Source organism: Centruroides vittatus, unplaced genomic scaffold, assembly GCF_030686945.1.
Source record: "Centruroides vittatus isolate TY-2023 unplaced genomic scaffold, ASM3068694v2 contig_359, whole genome shotgun sequence".
Classification (NCBI taxonomy): Eukaryota; Metazoa; Arthropoda; class Arachnida; order Scorpiones; family Buthidae; genus Centruroides; species Centruroides vittatus.
Window position 1 is genome coordinate 104,565 of NW_027122182.1, and position 17,489 is coordinate 122,053.

General features: G+C 36.6%; 1 protein-coding gene across 1 annotated transcript in view; it reads right to left on the minus strand.

Annotated features, from left to right (window-relative positions):
- The window catches only part of LOC136974889 (protein artemis-like), a 35,747-nt gene extending 18,518 nt beyond the window's left edge, over nucleotides 1-17,229 (minus strand). Inside the window, exons 1-3 of the mRNA XM_067269860.1 lie at nucleotides 17,077-17,229; nucleotides 2,860-2,911; nucleotides 836-920 (exon numbers count right to left, since the gene is read on the minus strand). Coding sequence (XP_067125961.1) covers nucleotides 836-920; nucleotides 2,860-2,911; nucleotides 17,077-17,185 — 246 coding nt within the window. The 5' untranslated portion in view covers nucleotides 17,186-17,229. The remainder of the gene's footprint in view (nucleotides 1-835; nucleotides 921-2,859; nucleotides 2,912-17,076) is intronic.
- Nucleotides 17,230-17,489: the final 260 nt, after the last annotated feature.

Here is a 17,489-nt window from a genome sequence, read left to right on the forward strand (position 1 = left end):
GGAGGAGGACGGATGGGGTCGACGATAAGGCGAAGCCGACAGTCAAGAAAGACACCATTTTATAACAAAAACAAGATTTAATACAAGCTAAACGAACTAAAGTACACTTCTACCCTCGTATACAAAAAGGGGCCGGAGAGAGAGAGTTTACAATTATTTTTCATACCTCTTAACAAGTCCGTAATAGACGGAATCCGGAAAATGGAGTCGTAGAAGCTTTTTGTGGGTCCGGAGGATGCCGCAGTGTACTGTACGTCGTACTCGAAAGACGATCGGAGAGCCCCTTAGGGGGGGAAGGAAGCGTCTTTTATAAGTTTTTGATGGGAAAACCTGTCACGTGATCGAAAACGAATCGCTATTAGGGCCATAGGTGTTCCCGGGATATTAAATAAACGACTAGTTCGGACGCTAACTATAAACCATCGTGCAAGATGATCTACCTGCTCCGAAGGAATAACGGTTTGTTGATAGTTAGGGGACAATCGTTGCCATTCGAGGGTCAACAATTTCCCGGGTATGGAATGTTGTTGATTAAGTCGTTTATAACTGGAGTGAAATAATTTAGAAATTCTAGGTTCTTAACTTCCAGATTTCACATTTTAATAGTTTTCCAATGTTTTAATGTAATGTACATTACAATGTTCTTGAATAATAATTAAACATAATTCCAATAATTTAAAATGATAGCATTCTTTTTGGAAGACCATGTATTTATTTAATTAATTTGCTTCATTAATTATGAATTATTATATAATAGGGTGATATCTGGGGGCTAAGCATATTTCACATATATATGTTATATTATTGTTATTTCAATAAAAACAGATTAACTTACTATATATGGTGCTAGATGCATGTACTTATGATCATTCATAAGAAGAGCTTTTGATACTTCAGACATGTAAATCTTCACATCATCACTGAAAATACAAATATTTAGCATATTAGAAACAATATTAACCTAATTCTCTTTGTGAAGAATTAAAAAAAAGTTTAAGATTCTTTAAATAAAATAATTTTAAGCTGTAAACAGGGTAATTCTAAATATATACAAAAAATTTCAGAGTCTGATTCTTTAAATAATTTCAACCATAAACATGCATATGAAAATATGTTCAAAATGGCATAGTTGTAATAACTGTTGAACCAACAATAATACAAGATACTATCCTCTACTGTATTAGTTGTTGCATGAATTCACATATACCATAAATGTGTGAAATTATTTCACAGGAAGTGGCAATGCAATTGTGTAATTTGTCAACGTTTTCAATAGGACCACACATTAAACATCTTGAAACTTTAAAACTGTATTGTTTTTAAAATATGTTTGTATGCACTTTTATAGTTTAAATTATTTGAAGAATCAGTCCTTGAAAATTTCATATATACTGTATTTAGAATCACCCGGTGTATATATACTTTTTACTTATAATTTTTAAACATTTTACTAGAGAAAATTTTTATTTCAACCTCTTCTATATAGTAACATTAATATCGAACTATATTTATTCATCTTTTTTATTTCTAATAAGTTGTTATAATAAAAATAAAACATCAATTATGGAAATGTAGGACATACAAATTACAAGTCTTGTGTGTAATGCCACACATATAACTGTAATGTCATCACAAATTTCTCACTATGCAGTAATTTTTCAGATACCTTGTATTAATATTTTTAAATACTTTTAATCAAATTTATATCTTATATACACAGTTAACTTTAATTTTACAAATGTTGTTATATAATTTCAAACTTTAAAAAATTTTTCTGATAGTCAAATTATAGACTGATGACATTTTAACTATATTATTTTTTTAAAATGTACAATGGAATTTACCTTAGAAATAATCAAAACAAATAAAAAATTAAAATTTTTTTATGGGTAAGGCGGATACAATATAAAAATTAGCAATAATTGCATTTAATTGAGGGGAGCATTAGTGAAGCCTTTTCTTTGTGGCTTAAAGAATTGTGTTCATTCTCAAAATACATTTGATTGATTTTGATTAAACTTTACCATCTTCCATTAATTGTGACAAAGAATCCAAAAACATAATAAAAAAATGAGGAACTTGACATCAGTTTCATGATATAAGGTCATAGCACGAGTGTTTGTGAAAAAGTGATATTGCACAACTGTACGCAGCGAAGCGATACCACACAAACTGCATGATTTTGTCATGCAATGTTCCACAGTCACTAGCATCCCTATTATGGGCTTATAGAATTGACTTTTCCATTTTCCATTAATTGTGATGAGGAATCCAAAAATGTAATGAGGGTACATTTAAATGAAAAAATAAAAATTTATGACTTTGTTTTCAATACACAGATGTATTAAAACAACAATGTCTGTGCTCTCTGATGCAACTGAGCACATCTAATGGAATTTAGGCCTAGAAATCAAACAGGACTGTGTGTGCCTAATGGAAAATAGGCATGAAAAATGAACAAAAAACAAGAACAAAGCATTCAATCATAACTGCTTCTTTATTCTTAGATCGTCTCTCCATGTTGGCAAGTGCAAAGATCACCTCTCCATACCCGGCCAATGCAAGGATCATGTCTCCCATGCTCAGCGGGTATGAGGGTCACTTCTTTTGTGGCAGCAAATGTAAAGTTCACCTGTCCGGTCTGTCAGGTACAAGAATCACTTCCTATGCCTAACAGGTGCAGGAATCACTTCCATCTTTCTGGCTCCACTTCAATTCTATTATGATACGACAAAGTCATACGTCTGCTAGTAATAACATATTTAAAAATCCTGAACTTAATTCTAAGTGAAAACTTTAAATATAATTAAAATACAGTTTATTAAAACAAACAAAAGTTAAATTAGCTAAATAATTTACCTTTTCTTCAATCTTTCATGAAACTGAGTTGTATCAAGTCCTTTCATATGATCTATAAAAAAAAAATGTCTTCAATTTCTTTTTTTATGCAATCTTTTTCATTGTTTTCATTAAATTTATATAATTATATCATGATGTATGTTGGTACATATTGGAATGTGAGAAGTGAAAACCATAAAAAAATGTCAAACAAAAATCAGTTTTAATACAAAATATAATCATAATATTTATATGAACTTCCAATGCAAATTGGAAGTCAAGTTGTTACATTCAAATAACAGATTTGGTAAACCTTAATGATAAAAACAAGATAGAGCATAGCATCATATATTCTAAAAGAAGGTACTTTAATAGAGTTAAAACATATAAAGTATGATCTTTTATACTTCTTTTACGAGCCAACCAGTGGCTGAGTAGATAAATCCACTAAACACTGGTAGTTGGTTGTAGGTTTGCACCTCGTCAATGAGCTGGCTACATGGAGTTTTCTAGGTTTTCTTCACATTTTTAACACCTAAATAGGGAGTTTCCCTTAGAAAGCGTTCCGGGAGGCATCCCCATTTTGTATGATCACCCATGTGTTGTGTTCTCTTATACAGATAAACCTTATAATTCTTTTCACTTTATTAAAATACATTTTATTACAGTAGAGTATTTTATAAGAAGCCCTATTTAGAGACAAACTTTAAAATTCCACAACTCAGACAGCTAAGGCATACTTGGTGTCCTATTAGAGAAAAGAAAGTAAATATGTATACTGATTGCAAAATGGCAACAATCAGTAAGACCTAATCACAAAGGAACAAACAAACAGAAGAACCAATTTCAGAAGTGTGTGAAGCTCACAATATGTAGACACGTAATCATTTTCTAGCTATAGGTATATATTAAAATAAAAGTATAGTGTGAAAACAGTATCTCATCATTGGTCCACAAAGTTCCCAAATATGGATCACCAGACAAGTTCTGTATTTGCAGAACACAAGGAAGAGACTAAGGGGATATCCACAAACAAGATGAACAGACTGCTTAAAATCTGATCTCAGGTAGTAGACAGAACTAGAAAACAACTGCAGGAAGACAGACACACTCGTGATAGGAACTTCAGCAAAAACCTAATAGATTCAAATAGTCAGAAGGTTTTCCTTTGTAAAGATTCCTATTCTACAGAAAATATTCCAAAAAAAATCTGGTTCTATTCAATTCACATATTACAATATAGTATTTAGAATTTTAGAAAATCTTTTCATTCAAGTAGTAAAATTTAAATGGTTCTGTTATCTAAAACAAACTATAGGGCAGAGGGTGCCACCATGATTTTGGTGCACTGACCGAACTTCGCTTTCATACGTTGTCAAGGAGAGATGTTTTTCTTTTTGTTCCGTGCTGACCTAACCTGCTGTAAATAGTACTGCTGTATATATCTAGCAAATGCGATGAATAAAGTAAGAGATTTCGCCAGGATCAGCATCTCCGTTAATCTTCACAGACAAATAAAGGACTCAGGACACGCGGCCAGGATTGAAGCGATCGTCGTCTAAGGCAGGGCCGAATCCGAACCAATTCTACTGAAACACACCGACGAATTTTAGCCACACCACTAAACTGGTGACCTGAACGTGATTCAAAAACAAAAAAAAAAAAAAAAAAAAAAAACTCGAAGACGGAAATGGAAGAGAGAACCGTTAGGCCTAATCCTGAACATGGGACTGACATGTGCCTGGCACATGTCGCCGTCAAGGTACCGCCATTTTGAAAGCCAGATTCCCGCATTTGGTTCCTTCAGATAGAGACTCAATTTCGAAACGCCGGAATATCGTCAGATCAAATGAAATTCGATACTGTCGTTAGTTGCATCGACGCGGAAATCCTCACGCAAGTTTCGGACATTTTACTCAATCCGCCTACATTGGGAAAATACGAACTTATCAAAAAACGATTGATCTCTGCTTTCACAGACAGTGAGACCCAGCGCACTAAGAAACTACTGATAGAAACGGAACTCAGCAGCCGTAAACCCTCACAACTACTCTGTGAAATGCGCAATCTGGCCAACAAAAAAATCGACGAGAATTTTTTGAAGACTCTGTGGCTTCAGCGCCTACCAATCAACATGAGAAGCATCCTGTCGGTTAGTAGTAATGAACTATCAAAATTAGCCACTATGGCCGACCAGATTTGGGAACTCAGCCATGGGCCAACGACAGCACAGCTTGTCCCCGTAGCATCAGGAAGCACACGCTGTAGGGAGCCACTTCCTGCCTTGGAAACCCTGCAAAAGCAAATATAAGAACTGTCACTGCAGGTAGCCGCACTTAATGAGCGAATATATCCACGTGCGAGACAAAGAAACACTCGATCCAGATCAAGAGAGAGATCAAACAGTCGACGAGCTCCTTGCCGCAATATCTGTTACTACCACGCCACATTCGGGAGAAATGCCTACAAATGTCGGCAACCATGCGACTTCCAAGAACAAAAGGTCGCAGTTGAGGAAGCGGAAAACTGACCCCCCGACTCTCTTTGGCGACAGGGACACCTGGGATTGAGCTGAGTCGCCTTTATATAAGTGACAAGGATACAGCAACCCTGTACCTCGTGGACACAGGAGCAGACATTTCTGTTATACCCCCATCCCCACAAGAAAGGCGCAACTGCAACAAGCTTGAGCTTTTCACAGCAAATGGTTCGACAATCAAGACTTATGGCCGAAAGTTACTTAACCTAGATCTTGGATTATGAAGAAACTTTCCGTGGATATTCGTCATAGCCGATTATTGGCGTGGACTTTTTGTCTCATTTCAACCTGCTGGTCGATAGCAGCCGCTGTCGGCTCATTGATGGGATTACAAATCTTCACACGAGCGCCAAATTCCTTCCTTATGACACATCCTGAATCCAAGTACTGAAAGACACCTCTATATACCAAAAAATCTTTGGCGAATATCCATACTTAGTGCGACCATCAATCACCAACACCAACGAACACAACATTGTACATTTCATCGAAACCAAGGACCCACCTGTGTTTGCCAGACCACGAAGACTCTCGGCAGACAAACTAAAGGCAGCCCGCAAAGAATTTGAATTTATGCTCCAACAGGGCCTATGCCGACCTTCAAAAAGCAGCTGGGCCAGCTGCTACACCTGACACAGAAAAGGTCGGGAGATTGGAGACCGTGTGGTGATTACAGAGCACTCAACAGCATTACCATTCCGGATAGATATCCAATTCCACTCCTTACAGATTGCAACCACATTCTACGTACTATGAAGATCTTTTCATCGATATACCTGGTACGCGCTAACCAGCAGATACCCGTACATGAACCCAACATTCCTAAAACCGCTATCATTACTCCCTTTGGCCTGTTCGAATTTCCCTACATGACTTTCGGACTACAAAATGCAGCTCAAACCTTTCAGCGGTTCATGAACATGGTGCTCACCGGTCTTGACTTCATTTTCTGTTATCTCGACAACATTCTTGTGGCTTCACCAGATGAAGAAATGCATCAACGACATCTTTGCACTCTCTTTAGCAGATTAAACGAGTACGGGCTGTGTATCAACCCTGCTAAGTGTACCTTTGGTGCCACATCTATACAATTCCTAAGATACATGATAATGCCAGAAGGCTTGCATCCTCTACAATCAAAAGTGCACTGCATTCAAAATTTCCCTCGACCAGAGACAGCTACAGCACTGCGACGATTCCTTGGAATGATAAACTTTTATCACAGGTTCATCCCAGGATGTGCTACGTTGCAGGTTTCTCTTAACGCCATGTTAATCGGCCATACCAAAAGCAGCACCAAACCTCTCGTCTGGTCGGAAGAAGCAAACAGCGCCTTCAACAACGTGAAGGACGCCTTAAGCAGAGCCGCTCTTCTTGCCCACCCAGCACCGGAGGCCAGAATTTCCTTAACCACAGATGCATCAGATGTTGCCATGGGAGCCGTCTTACACCAAGAGCTTGACAGCGTTAAACAGTCCCTTAGTTTCTTCTCCAGAACCTTCACCAAGTCTCAAATGAAATACAGTGCATACGACTGAGAACTGCTAGCCATCTACTCTGCTGTCAAGCATTTTCGACACCTTGTGGAGGGGAAGCAATTCGTTATCTACACAGATCATAAACCCCTCATGTTCGCCTTCCTCCATTTGGCCAAAGCGTCACCTCATCAACTCCGTCAATTGGACTATACCATATTTTACGGACTATAAGACGCACCTTAATTTTTAAACAATTTTTTAAAAATTTACCTATAAGACGCTACGGACTATAAGACGCACCTGAATTTTGGAGGCAATTTTTTCAAAGAAAAAAGTGCGTCTTATAGTCCATAAAATACGGCATATCACAGTTTTCAACCGACTTACACCATATATCCGGCAGGGACAACGTCGTAGCAGACTCTCTGTCCCGCATAAACACAATTGGCACACCATCCATAAACTACGACGCCATCGCAGACGCACAGCAGAATGATGAACTGTCTGAATTGCAACAAAACCCAGGTCTAAAAATAGTAACGATGCACCTCCCAAGCTCATCAAAACCCCTGTACTGCGACGTCTCTACCGGCTGCTGTAGACCGTACATTCCCCCTTCTTTCCGATGGGAAGTGTTTTCGGCCACTCACAACTTATCGCACCCAGAAGCCCATGCAACATCCAAGCTGGTCACTCAGAGATACATCTGGCCAAATATGAACAAAGACTGTCAGACATGGCACGATCTTGCATGGCCTGCCAAAAGGTGAAAATCCACCGACATACACATGCACCTCTGTTGAAGTTTCTTGTTCCAAATTCACGATTCAAACACATCAACATCGACTTAGTCGGTCTGTTACCACTCTCAGAAGGATCGAGATACCTTCTCACTGCAGTCGACCGATTTTCTAGGTAGGTGGAGGCAACACCCTTACCAGACCAGACAGTGGACACAGTCGCCAAGGCACTGATCCACACATGGTTTGCACATTTCGGCGTTCCTACAACGATCACAACAGATCAGGGCAGACAAGTTGAAAGCCAGTTGTTCAGATCACTAAGCAACTACCTAGGCTTCCAAATCAACCATACCACTGCCTACCACCCCCAGGCCAACGGGCTGATCGAGAGACAACATTGCACTCTGAAGGCAGCCCTGTCAGCGCATCTACAACGATCAACCCCTTGGACGGCGGCCTTACCACTCGTCCTCCTAGGCTTACGCTCGGCCATCAAAGAGGACATTGGAGCATCCCCAGCCAAGCTGCTGTACGGCACTCCATTACGGCTGCCAGGCGAACTTCTAGTGGATTCTCCAGTGGTAGAGAAGACAGAATTCATGCAACAGCTGCAACAGTTTCTCCGCACGCTAAGGCCGTCCCCAACATCTCAACATGGGAAGCGAACAACCTTTGTCTCTAAACGGCTATCAGACTGTTCGCATGTCTTTGTGCTCAATCCAGCTGCACACCCTTCACTTCGTCCAGCCTATCTTGGCCTGTACCGTGTACACCGCTGCTTCAAAAAGTTTTCAATATCGACGTTGCGGGCTCTCCTAAAAGGGTTTCGACAGATAGACTGAAACCCACATTCCTTCTAAGCGAAGACACTGCCACTGGAACTTATCCTACAAGCACAGCAACACCATCAGACTGCCAACATACATCACCCGCCAAGACGACCGGAAGACAAACCTCATCGGGGCACACTATCCGTCTACCCGTACGTTTCTTGGATGTGATATGTTCGCCCACTGGGGGGGAGTGTATAGGGCAGAGGGCGCCACCGCGATTTTGGCGCACTGACCGAACTTCGCTTTTGGACGCTGTCAAGAAGAGACGTTTTTCTTTTTGTTCCGGGCCAACCTAACCTGCTGTATATATCTAGCAAACGCAACGAATAAAGTAAGAGATTTCGCCAGGATCAGTGTCTCCGTTAATCTTCACGGACAAATAAAGAACTCGGGACATGCGGCCAAAATTGAAGCAATCGTCGTCTAAGGTAGGGCTGAATCCGAACCAATTCTACTGAAACGCGCCGACAAATTTTAGCCACACCACTAAAAAACCAATAATTTTGTCATCGTTCCAAGCATAGTCTCTAAAATGTAATATTCAATAAAGAGACTTATTGTGCTGCAATTTGAAAAAATTGTAGACCTATAAATTTTCACTGTTGTCCGACCACCTGTCTTTCCTTAATCTCAAGAACAGAGCAAGATACATGAAAGACAAGAACAAATATGAAAACCTTAGGGGTAGGTGGCCCCAATTAACTTTATATGAACTTCCAATGCAAACTGGAAGTCGTTATTTCAATTCAAAAATTTCTCCTGAAAGGTGTTAGATAGATAACTAGCACAACTCTATTGTTAAATAAAAAGTACAATGTACAGGGACAAGATACTACTAATTTGAGGTAGCCAATCCAGACTTTTGACTGTTGTTTTCAAATTCAGTGTCTCAATTTCAAATTCAAAATCTGTAAGTAAAAGTACCTTTGTTTTTGTTAAAAAACAAAAAGTTAAAATTTATTGAAAAGTGTAATCTAATATAAAATAATGTAGGTAATGCAAATATTATCTTTCACAACACAAGCTAATACAATATCAAACTTGCTAACTTTATATTATATGTGAAGCTGACTTGATATATATAAGAAAGCCTTTGCATTCCAAAATCAGCCTAAGAAATAAAAAAAACTTGTAGAACTATTGTTGACAAAACTTGTGGCACTTTCAGATGCAGAGAGGCAGTCACATCAGGTGGCACCGTAAGGGGGTGGCATAAAAAACACTTAAGGGGCAGAATTTCAAAGACTTGCATCATACTGAGAAAATCTATCACACAGCCCTGGTATGATACATGAAATAATAAGAATTATAGCCTACATAAGCCTAATAATTTATATAAAGGATGGCATTTCGAAGAATTGCATCATACTGAGAAAATCTACCGCACAATCCTGGGCACTTTTAAGCATTTATTCAATCTTCGTTCTGTTAATCACAATAATAGGTTTTAATGCTGGCTTTTTCTACTAGAAAGATTATTAGTAGTATAAAAGTAGAATATAGAGTAACAGCACATTGTATTATAAATAATAAAAATTACATAGAAGTTCAGACAGTTAAATTTTAACAAACATGACACTAAGAAAACTAATCCAAAACACCAGATTTAGTGTGAAAAGCACTGAATTGACAACACTGGATATTTTTTTCTTTTTTATACTAAGAGAAGTTTTTAATTAAGCCTATCATGGGTTTGATCAGACCCAGAATGGGGTGGAAAACTGTCAACTGAGCTACTGCTAAGTGGACAACAAAATAAGAGATGAGTAATAGACAAAATCCAAAATTTCTTGTTTTATTTATAAAAATCACCATTCTTTTCTGTTAATCTACCCGGTCAATTTAAATAATACATTTTAAGAAACAAGTTAAATGAGTTAAAAGGACGATTTTGTAATTAACAAATGTATTTATACATATTACATACTTTATATATTTTTACAAGTCTCATACAACAATTGATATCTACCTCCAAAATTAACAAATATACATAAAAACAAAGATAACAATTACATAAAATTAAAAATACATTACATTATACATTAAATACAATTTAAATTAAAACAAAAAAGTATAAAAGTTCTTCAAAAAAATTTGTTTTCAAAGAACTGCTTTTTCTTTGATGTGTTTTATTAACCCGACATAAAATAATTAAGAATGCTTCAGTACATTGTTCCAAAACATTTCCTTTTCCCAAGCTGAAAATAACTCATAACTTGTACTTCATCAGTCTTAACCATATTTATATTTATATATATTTTACCAATATTTACAAAAAAATAAATAAATAAAAAATATTTGCTAAATCATATGCTTGCTAAAGGTGCAAAACTTTTTAAGTTTCTGTTGCCACTTGATCATCGGCATTGTGAATTGCCCAGTTGTCGCATACCCAAATGGGGTGGCCAACATATCCAGGATGGACCACCACAAAAAAACTCCTGGAATTTTTCATTCAGATTCATTCTTAGATTTCCCAAGTCAATATGCCGACATCTTAACTGTTCAGCCGTCGACTGCCATCAACACTTGTTATATTATCATCAACACTGGCGGCATTGAGAAAGAATCATGTTGTCAGACTTTCAGATCAGAGTTGTCATACCAGAGAGTAGAACATCTCACATATCCACAACATATTGTGGCTAAATTTCACACACAGCAAGTTTTCTAGTAAAAAATTAATTTTTCATAATTTAATCAGATTTTTACAGTTTCCACTGAAATTCTTGTACAGTACATCTGGCAACATGAGATCAAAGAAAATATTAATACAGTTTAAGGAATGTGGGCAATTTCTAAAAAAACTGATAAAGAAGCAAACTTGAGCTTTTTAGCAGTGTTCGTTTGTTTGATTGTTTTGTTAAGTTACGGCAACACAACACTCAAGCAATCTGCCTAGGGGATACCTTCCGGGAAATCTTTTTAAGGGTAACTGGCATCTATTTAGGCGTTACAGACATGGAGAAAACCCAGAAAACTCCACATGGCCAGCCCAGTCTGGCGAGATGCAAACTCATGACTGTACAGTAGATCCCCCTATAACACAGTAGATATGTTCCATGTTATGTGAATCCGTGTTGTACGAGTCACTTAGATTTTACAAATACATGAGCCATTCACAGCCCAAAGCAATTAACTTGTTATATTTAAAATAACTTCGTTTAGTAATCAGGCTTAAGGCACTACATGACAACAATTTTTATGGCTGTTGAATAATACAGTAGAGAGTCGTTAATCCGAACCTCGGTAATCCAAATCGCCGGTTATCCGAACAATTTTCAGTCGGACTGTGTCGTGCTGAATCGAACGTTTTTGATACTAGATTTACTTCTAAAGTATAATTTTCATGTTTTTATATTCTTTAATACATAGAAATAATTTTTAACGATACAACAGCCTCGATTATTATTATAAAAATTTTCATTAGGCTTAAAATCGACGAAAATTCAACATGAAGGGACACGCAATGAAGAAAAATTTGATCATCAGATAGGTTAATATATTTTTTCGTACATAATCGGTTATCCGAACAAATCACTAATCCGAACAACCCCAGTTCCCAATTGATTCGGATTAACGACTCTCTACTGTAAATGTTTTTTTCTCACAAGAAAACTCAACTTTCCCGCCTAAACTGTCCATATATATGCGTGCTGCTGGACGGCAGTCATCCAATCAGCGTCCTCACTACGCTGGTAGCTGTCAAGTAGGTCTGCTGCTTGTCCACTATTGGTCCAGATTCAATCAATCCTGTCGAGACACGAGTAGGCCACGACAATCTGTCTTGTTCTTTTACCGTGTATATGAGCCTCTTTTAGCGTGTTATACAAATACAATCACAATTTCTCTGCCGTGTTATAGAAATCTGTCTTATATGAACCTGTGTTATGGGGGGTCTGCTGTACTCCCAGTGTTCGGGGAACAAAGCTCAGCCACTGGTAGGCAGCAGTATTTGTAAATCCATATTTTTAAGACAATGCATTAGAGGTGTTAAGTTATTTCAAAAAGCAGAGAAATTTAATGTTACCACCCGTCCGGTTTTCACCCGGACAGTCCGGGAATTAACTCACTCTCCGGGTGAACTATTAATTTTGTCCGGAAATTTCGTAGAAATTGTGAAATTACGACGAAACAAAGTTCTTGCAAATATTTTTTATAAATTTACACCATTTGAACAGCAAAAGACCTCACACTCACTGAAACTCATCTTCCATTCCGCCATGTTACTCTGTTTACGCGAACATGAGACTCGCAACCTCCCTCTTTTTTTTCTTTTTTTTATTTATTTATTTTTTTGCTTGTACGTCCGTATACGTCTTCTGTGGAGCTAAATTATCTGTTCTTTCTTTCTTAATTTAGGTTACATACGTTACTCCTACCAGTGCCGTAACTAGGCAGGTGCAACAGGTGCACCCGCACAGGGCCCACTTGAAAGGAGGGCCCAAAATGCATGTATTTGTTTTATTAATTTCCCAAACCTAATTAGTTAAGGGGCCTAAATGCAATTTTTTGCACAGGGCACAGGAATGGCTAGTTTGCCTAATGCACACTGACTCCTACGCAAGTCCCTAGTCCCTAACTGTAACTGATTTAGAACCGGCAGGCACGTTATTCTTTGCATTGTAAAATGACATTGCGCATGCATCAGGAACTTCTGTTCGAACAAACCTGACCTGCCGTCCGGGTCCAAGGTCCTGGAATATATTCTAGGACCTTGGTCCGGGTCAGCGATTTTGTAAAGGTGGCAACACTAGAGAAATTGCTAGCTGAGGTTGACAGACTGACAACTGCTTCCAACCATGGATTCTCAACCTGAAAGACTGAACTGAATCATAAATACATATAAGAATTAAATAATTTAATTGTATAAACAACTTACAGCGTGCTCAGCAGAAGATAATACAAAAACTAAACAAGCACCTGATCACTCGCTGAGAGATATTTATTCTTAACACAAACGTTTTCAATCCAATCAATGGATCATCATCAGGTAAAAATAAAACATTATAAAATAGAACAAGTTCAAAATACAAAAAATATAACGGCTAACCAATATTTTGTATACACTATTTGTTTGTTATATATTAATATTTTATTTCATTATACCTTCTTAAGCCTTTTTTCAAATTTCCGGTACTAAGTACTAACATTAACGACCACTTAACTAATGTTTTCGATCGCCTCCGCGATCTTCGTCAGGTTTTATTCGACAGTTTTCGAGATAGAATGCAATAGAATTCTTTCAAAGTTCAAACGATCGAACCGCTCACCGCGTGCCATAATTGCGAACGATCCAACTTGTTTTTAATGCCTATAATAGCGATCGAAATAGGAGGCGATCGAAAACGTTAGTTAACTGGTCGTTAATGTTAGTACTTAGTACTGGAAATTCGAAAAAAGGCTTAAGAAGGTATAATGGACATCATATGTACCGGTATGAGGATTGTTTCTAATATTTTATTGTTAATTTTAGCAGCATTTTTATTAATTTGTTGATATTTAGAAACGTTATTGTGCTGTTAGTTACATATTGGTTAGCCGTTATATTTTTTGTATTTTGAACTTGTTGTTCTATTTTGTAATGTTCTATTTTTACCTGATGATGATCCATTGATTGGATTGAAAACGTTTGTGTTAAGAATAAATGAAGCGTGCAATGCCATAAGGTTGTAAATGCCATAAGGTTGTAAATGCCAAAAAACAAATTTTTCAGGAGAGAGAAAAAACACTTTTTCTAATGAACAAACTTTAATCAAATGCTAGAAAAATTATTTTAACAATTTATAGTTTGGAATAAAACATTGGGTTTAATTTCAAACACCTACGAATAATAGTAAGGAAACAAAAAAAGTTTAAAAACAGGGTTAGAGCCATAACGTTGTAAATGCCAAAATTGTGCAAGTGCATAAAGTTGTAAATGCCAAAAACGATTGCAGTCATAAAATTAATGTTTCTACAGCTGAAAAACAGTTTTGAATACCAAAAACTTACATTTAAATTATTAAACACAATTTACAAATTCAATATCAATTTTAACATTAAAAACTGACAATAATTTATTAATGACTTGAACTGGGCTGTAATCTTTATCAATAAGGTATTAATTTAGTGTAATAAAAGTTAAAACGTATTTAAAAACTTCAAATTTGAAAGATTAATGTAAGTCCAAATATCATTTTGAAATATCAAATAATAAAGTGACAGGTTAACTATTAATAAACTGGCATTTAGTTATCCGGTTCTGCTAGCATCTCCTTGAAATAGGTTTGTGCTATTGGATTTAAAAATGGTATCATTTTACCAATGTCAGGTTTCTTCTTTTGAGGAATCCCAAAATGGGAGCGAGCAAGAGGAAGTGGAAGATTTTTGAAATCATCAATGCTAACTCCATCTTTCAGCACATTAAGCCCAGTGCACCATCTTGCTGCTTTACCTCCATCTTTAGCAATCATAACTTTACCAAAGTTATTTGATGAGAGTCTAATTTGGGATGCTGTTGAGATTCCCAGGTCTTTTGTATTCAAAATTGCGTGGGCAATCGATTTAAAGTCATGAAATTTCTCAAATACGATGCAGGTAAAAGGGTTTTTGGTCCCTGCACTTTTAATGATGTCCACAAGATCCTTTAGTGTGTAGGCTTTGCATTTTTTCCTCCGTTTTTCAATTAGAGCAAAGTCTCGATCACAGCTGAGAAATGTGTGACCCTTTACAGGGTATTTATGTGTTATTTCTGAAAATACATTATTGGCCAATAACACCAGATACATGGCTGTCACGTATTGATTTTTGTTTTGACCAACACCATTGTCTGTCCACAAAGTCAGCTTCTTTCGGTCACCAATAGCAGCCTCAGTAGTAATATAATGGTATATACAGGATGATATTTCCAAAGACCCTCTTCCTCCAAAATTCTCACTCCACAAACACATGCATCCTTTCTCTTTAATTGAATCGTGAATTCCAAGGTTGTAGCATGCCAATTGTTGAGCATAATACATTTCAGTGTGTGTTAATTGTGGTATATACATTTGCTGCTGCAAGTCAAAAGATATAACATACGAATCTGAGGTTTTAGCATTTTTTGTGTCATCAGACATGTCTTTTGTGGTTACTTCAGCTCTGTAATGATGTAATTCCAGTTCTGTTTTTGCTGATGCATCACCAGCTTTTATTCGTACATCAAGGCGGTCACAAGTTGAGCAAGTGTCCATGCGAGGTCTTTGAAAAGACAGATTGAATTTGGTCAGGAAAATTTCATTGTACCATTGTCGAGTAACTGGGGCTTTGCTCCCAGCATACTGTTGACAATATTTCTCAAGGAAGGCTCTATACATTCTGCTAACATTGAGATCAGGTGATAAGTACATTTTATCTGTACTTTTGGCTCGAGCATAATGACTTTCTTCACTTGGAAAACTCTTAATGTGCTCAATTATTTTTTCCGTCCACAACTGCTTTTCAGTACATTTTCGCTGGCCTCCTCTTTGATCAGTAGCATCCATTTTTCCTTCCAAAATCTTTTCTCTAATCAACTGAATTCTTCTTGCAGTAACCCCGAATGTATTACACAAAGTCTTAAGACAAACTCTTATTTCACTTCCACCGGGAAGAAGCAAATGATAACTGAAAGAGTGTTGCCTTCTACTTCCAGAAGGATGGTGGTACTTCCCATATCGTCTCCTTTTTATCATCTGGGGATGAACAAGTCTTTGAAGATAACTCTGTTGCTTATTGTAGTCAGCCAGTTCATAAAATTGTTGGAAGAGTTCCTGACGGTAAGCCAACGTTACGTTTTTGCAAGCGAAGGAACACTTGCATGTCACCTGTAACGTAAACAAAAAGTTTGACAAACTTGTTGGAAACAGTCATATACAAGTTGTTCACCCATGCATAGACACAATAACTATCCATATCTTGCAAATCTCAAATCTACGTCTATATTTTTGAAGTATTAAGTCTTTTACTTACCCCTGTTGGTGGATCCTTTCTCGGATTAACTTTCTGTGATATGGGAGAAATGTACTCTAAGCCACTATTTTTTTGTTTCTTTCGAATGTTCTTCTTCCATTTTTCTGCACATTTCTTTCTTCTTTTAGGTATTTCATACTTTAAGGAATTCATTTCACTCGTAAAAAACTCACTGCGTTACAAATTGGAATAACAAAATGATGTAAAAGTAAACCGTAACATTTTACGCGCCAAAAGTCACGTGGCTTGCGCTTTGGCGCTTAAAACGTTATGGCTTGCACATAACGTCATCTTCAAAATATAGCCACTTAGAGCGCCACAATCGCCACAATATTTTTTTGTAGGAAAAAACATTGCATTTAAAATTCATTTCTTCAATAAAACGAATTTTGAGAAAAATGGCATTTACAACCTTATGGCATTGCACGCTTCAAATATCTCTCAGCGAGTGATCAGGTGCTTGTTTAGTTTTTGTAATTTAATTGTAATTAATTAAATTATTCAATACAAGATGTAATTAAAAATCTAAATGCATTTTATGCAACAAATTTTATTAACGATTATAACTGTAAAAAATTGGGTAAATAAGCACCATTACTCACGTGATTAAATGCAAAGTAAGCATACATTACATTAAATTATTTAAAAAATTATATATTAAGTAAATCATTTACCTGTATGGCAATGAGATAATAAATAAATAGTAGAATTTAAATTATTAATTTCGAAACGATCGATAGATATTCCGGGATAACCTTTAACGAACCCCTCGAAAGTACACATGTTTAAATTAATCTGATTTCGGAGGGAAACGAAAAGTCAGTAGATTAACTCTCGTCGGGGATTTTTCGGTAGAAAAATTCAGATGCGTAATTCAAAATCTCGCAACTTACAAATATTATAAGTTTAACTTTTTATTAATGTCTAAACTTAAAATTTTAACGATTTTATTGTCTTTATAAGACAATTTACTAATCGAAATTCAAATATATTTTCGTGGATTAACAGATTATTCCCTTCCGGTAGGGAAATGTTTTCTTTTAATAAAGAGAAAGAAAATGAAATTAATTTCTATAAATATTTTTAG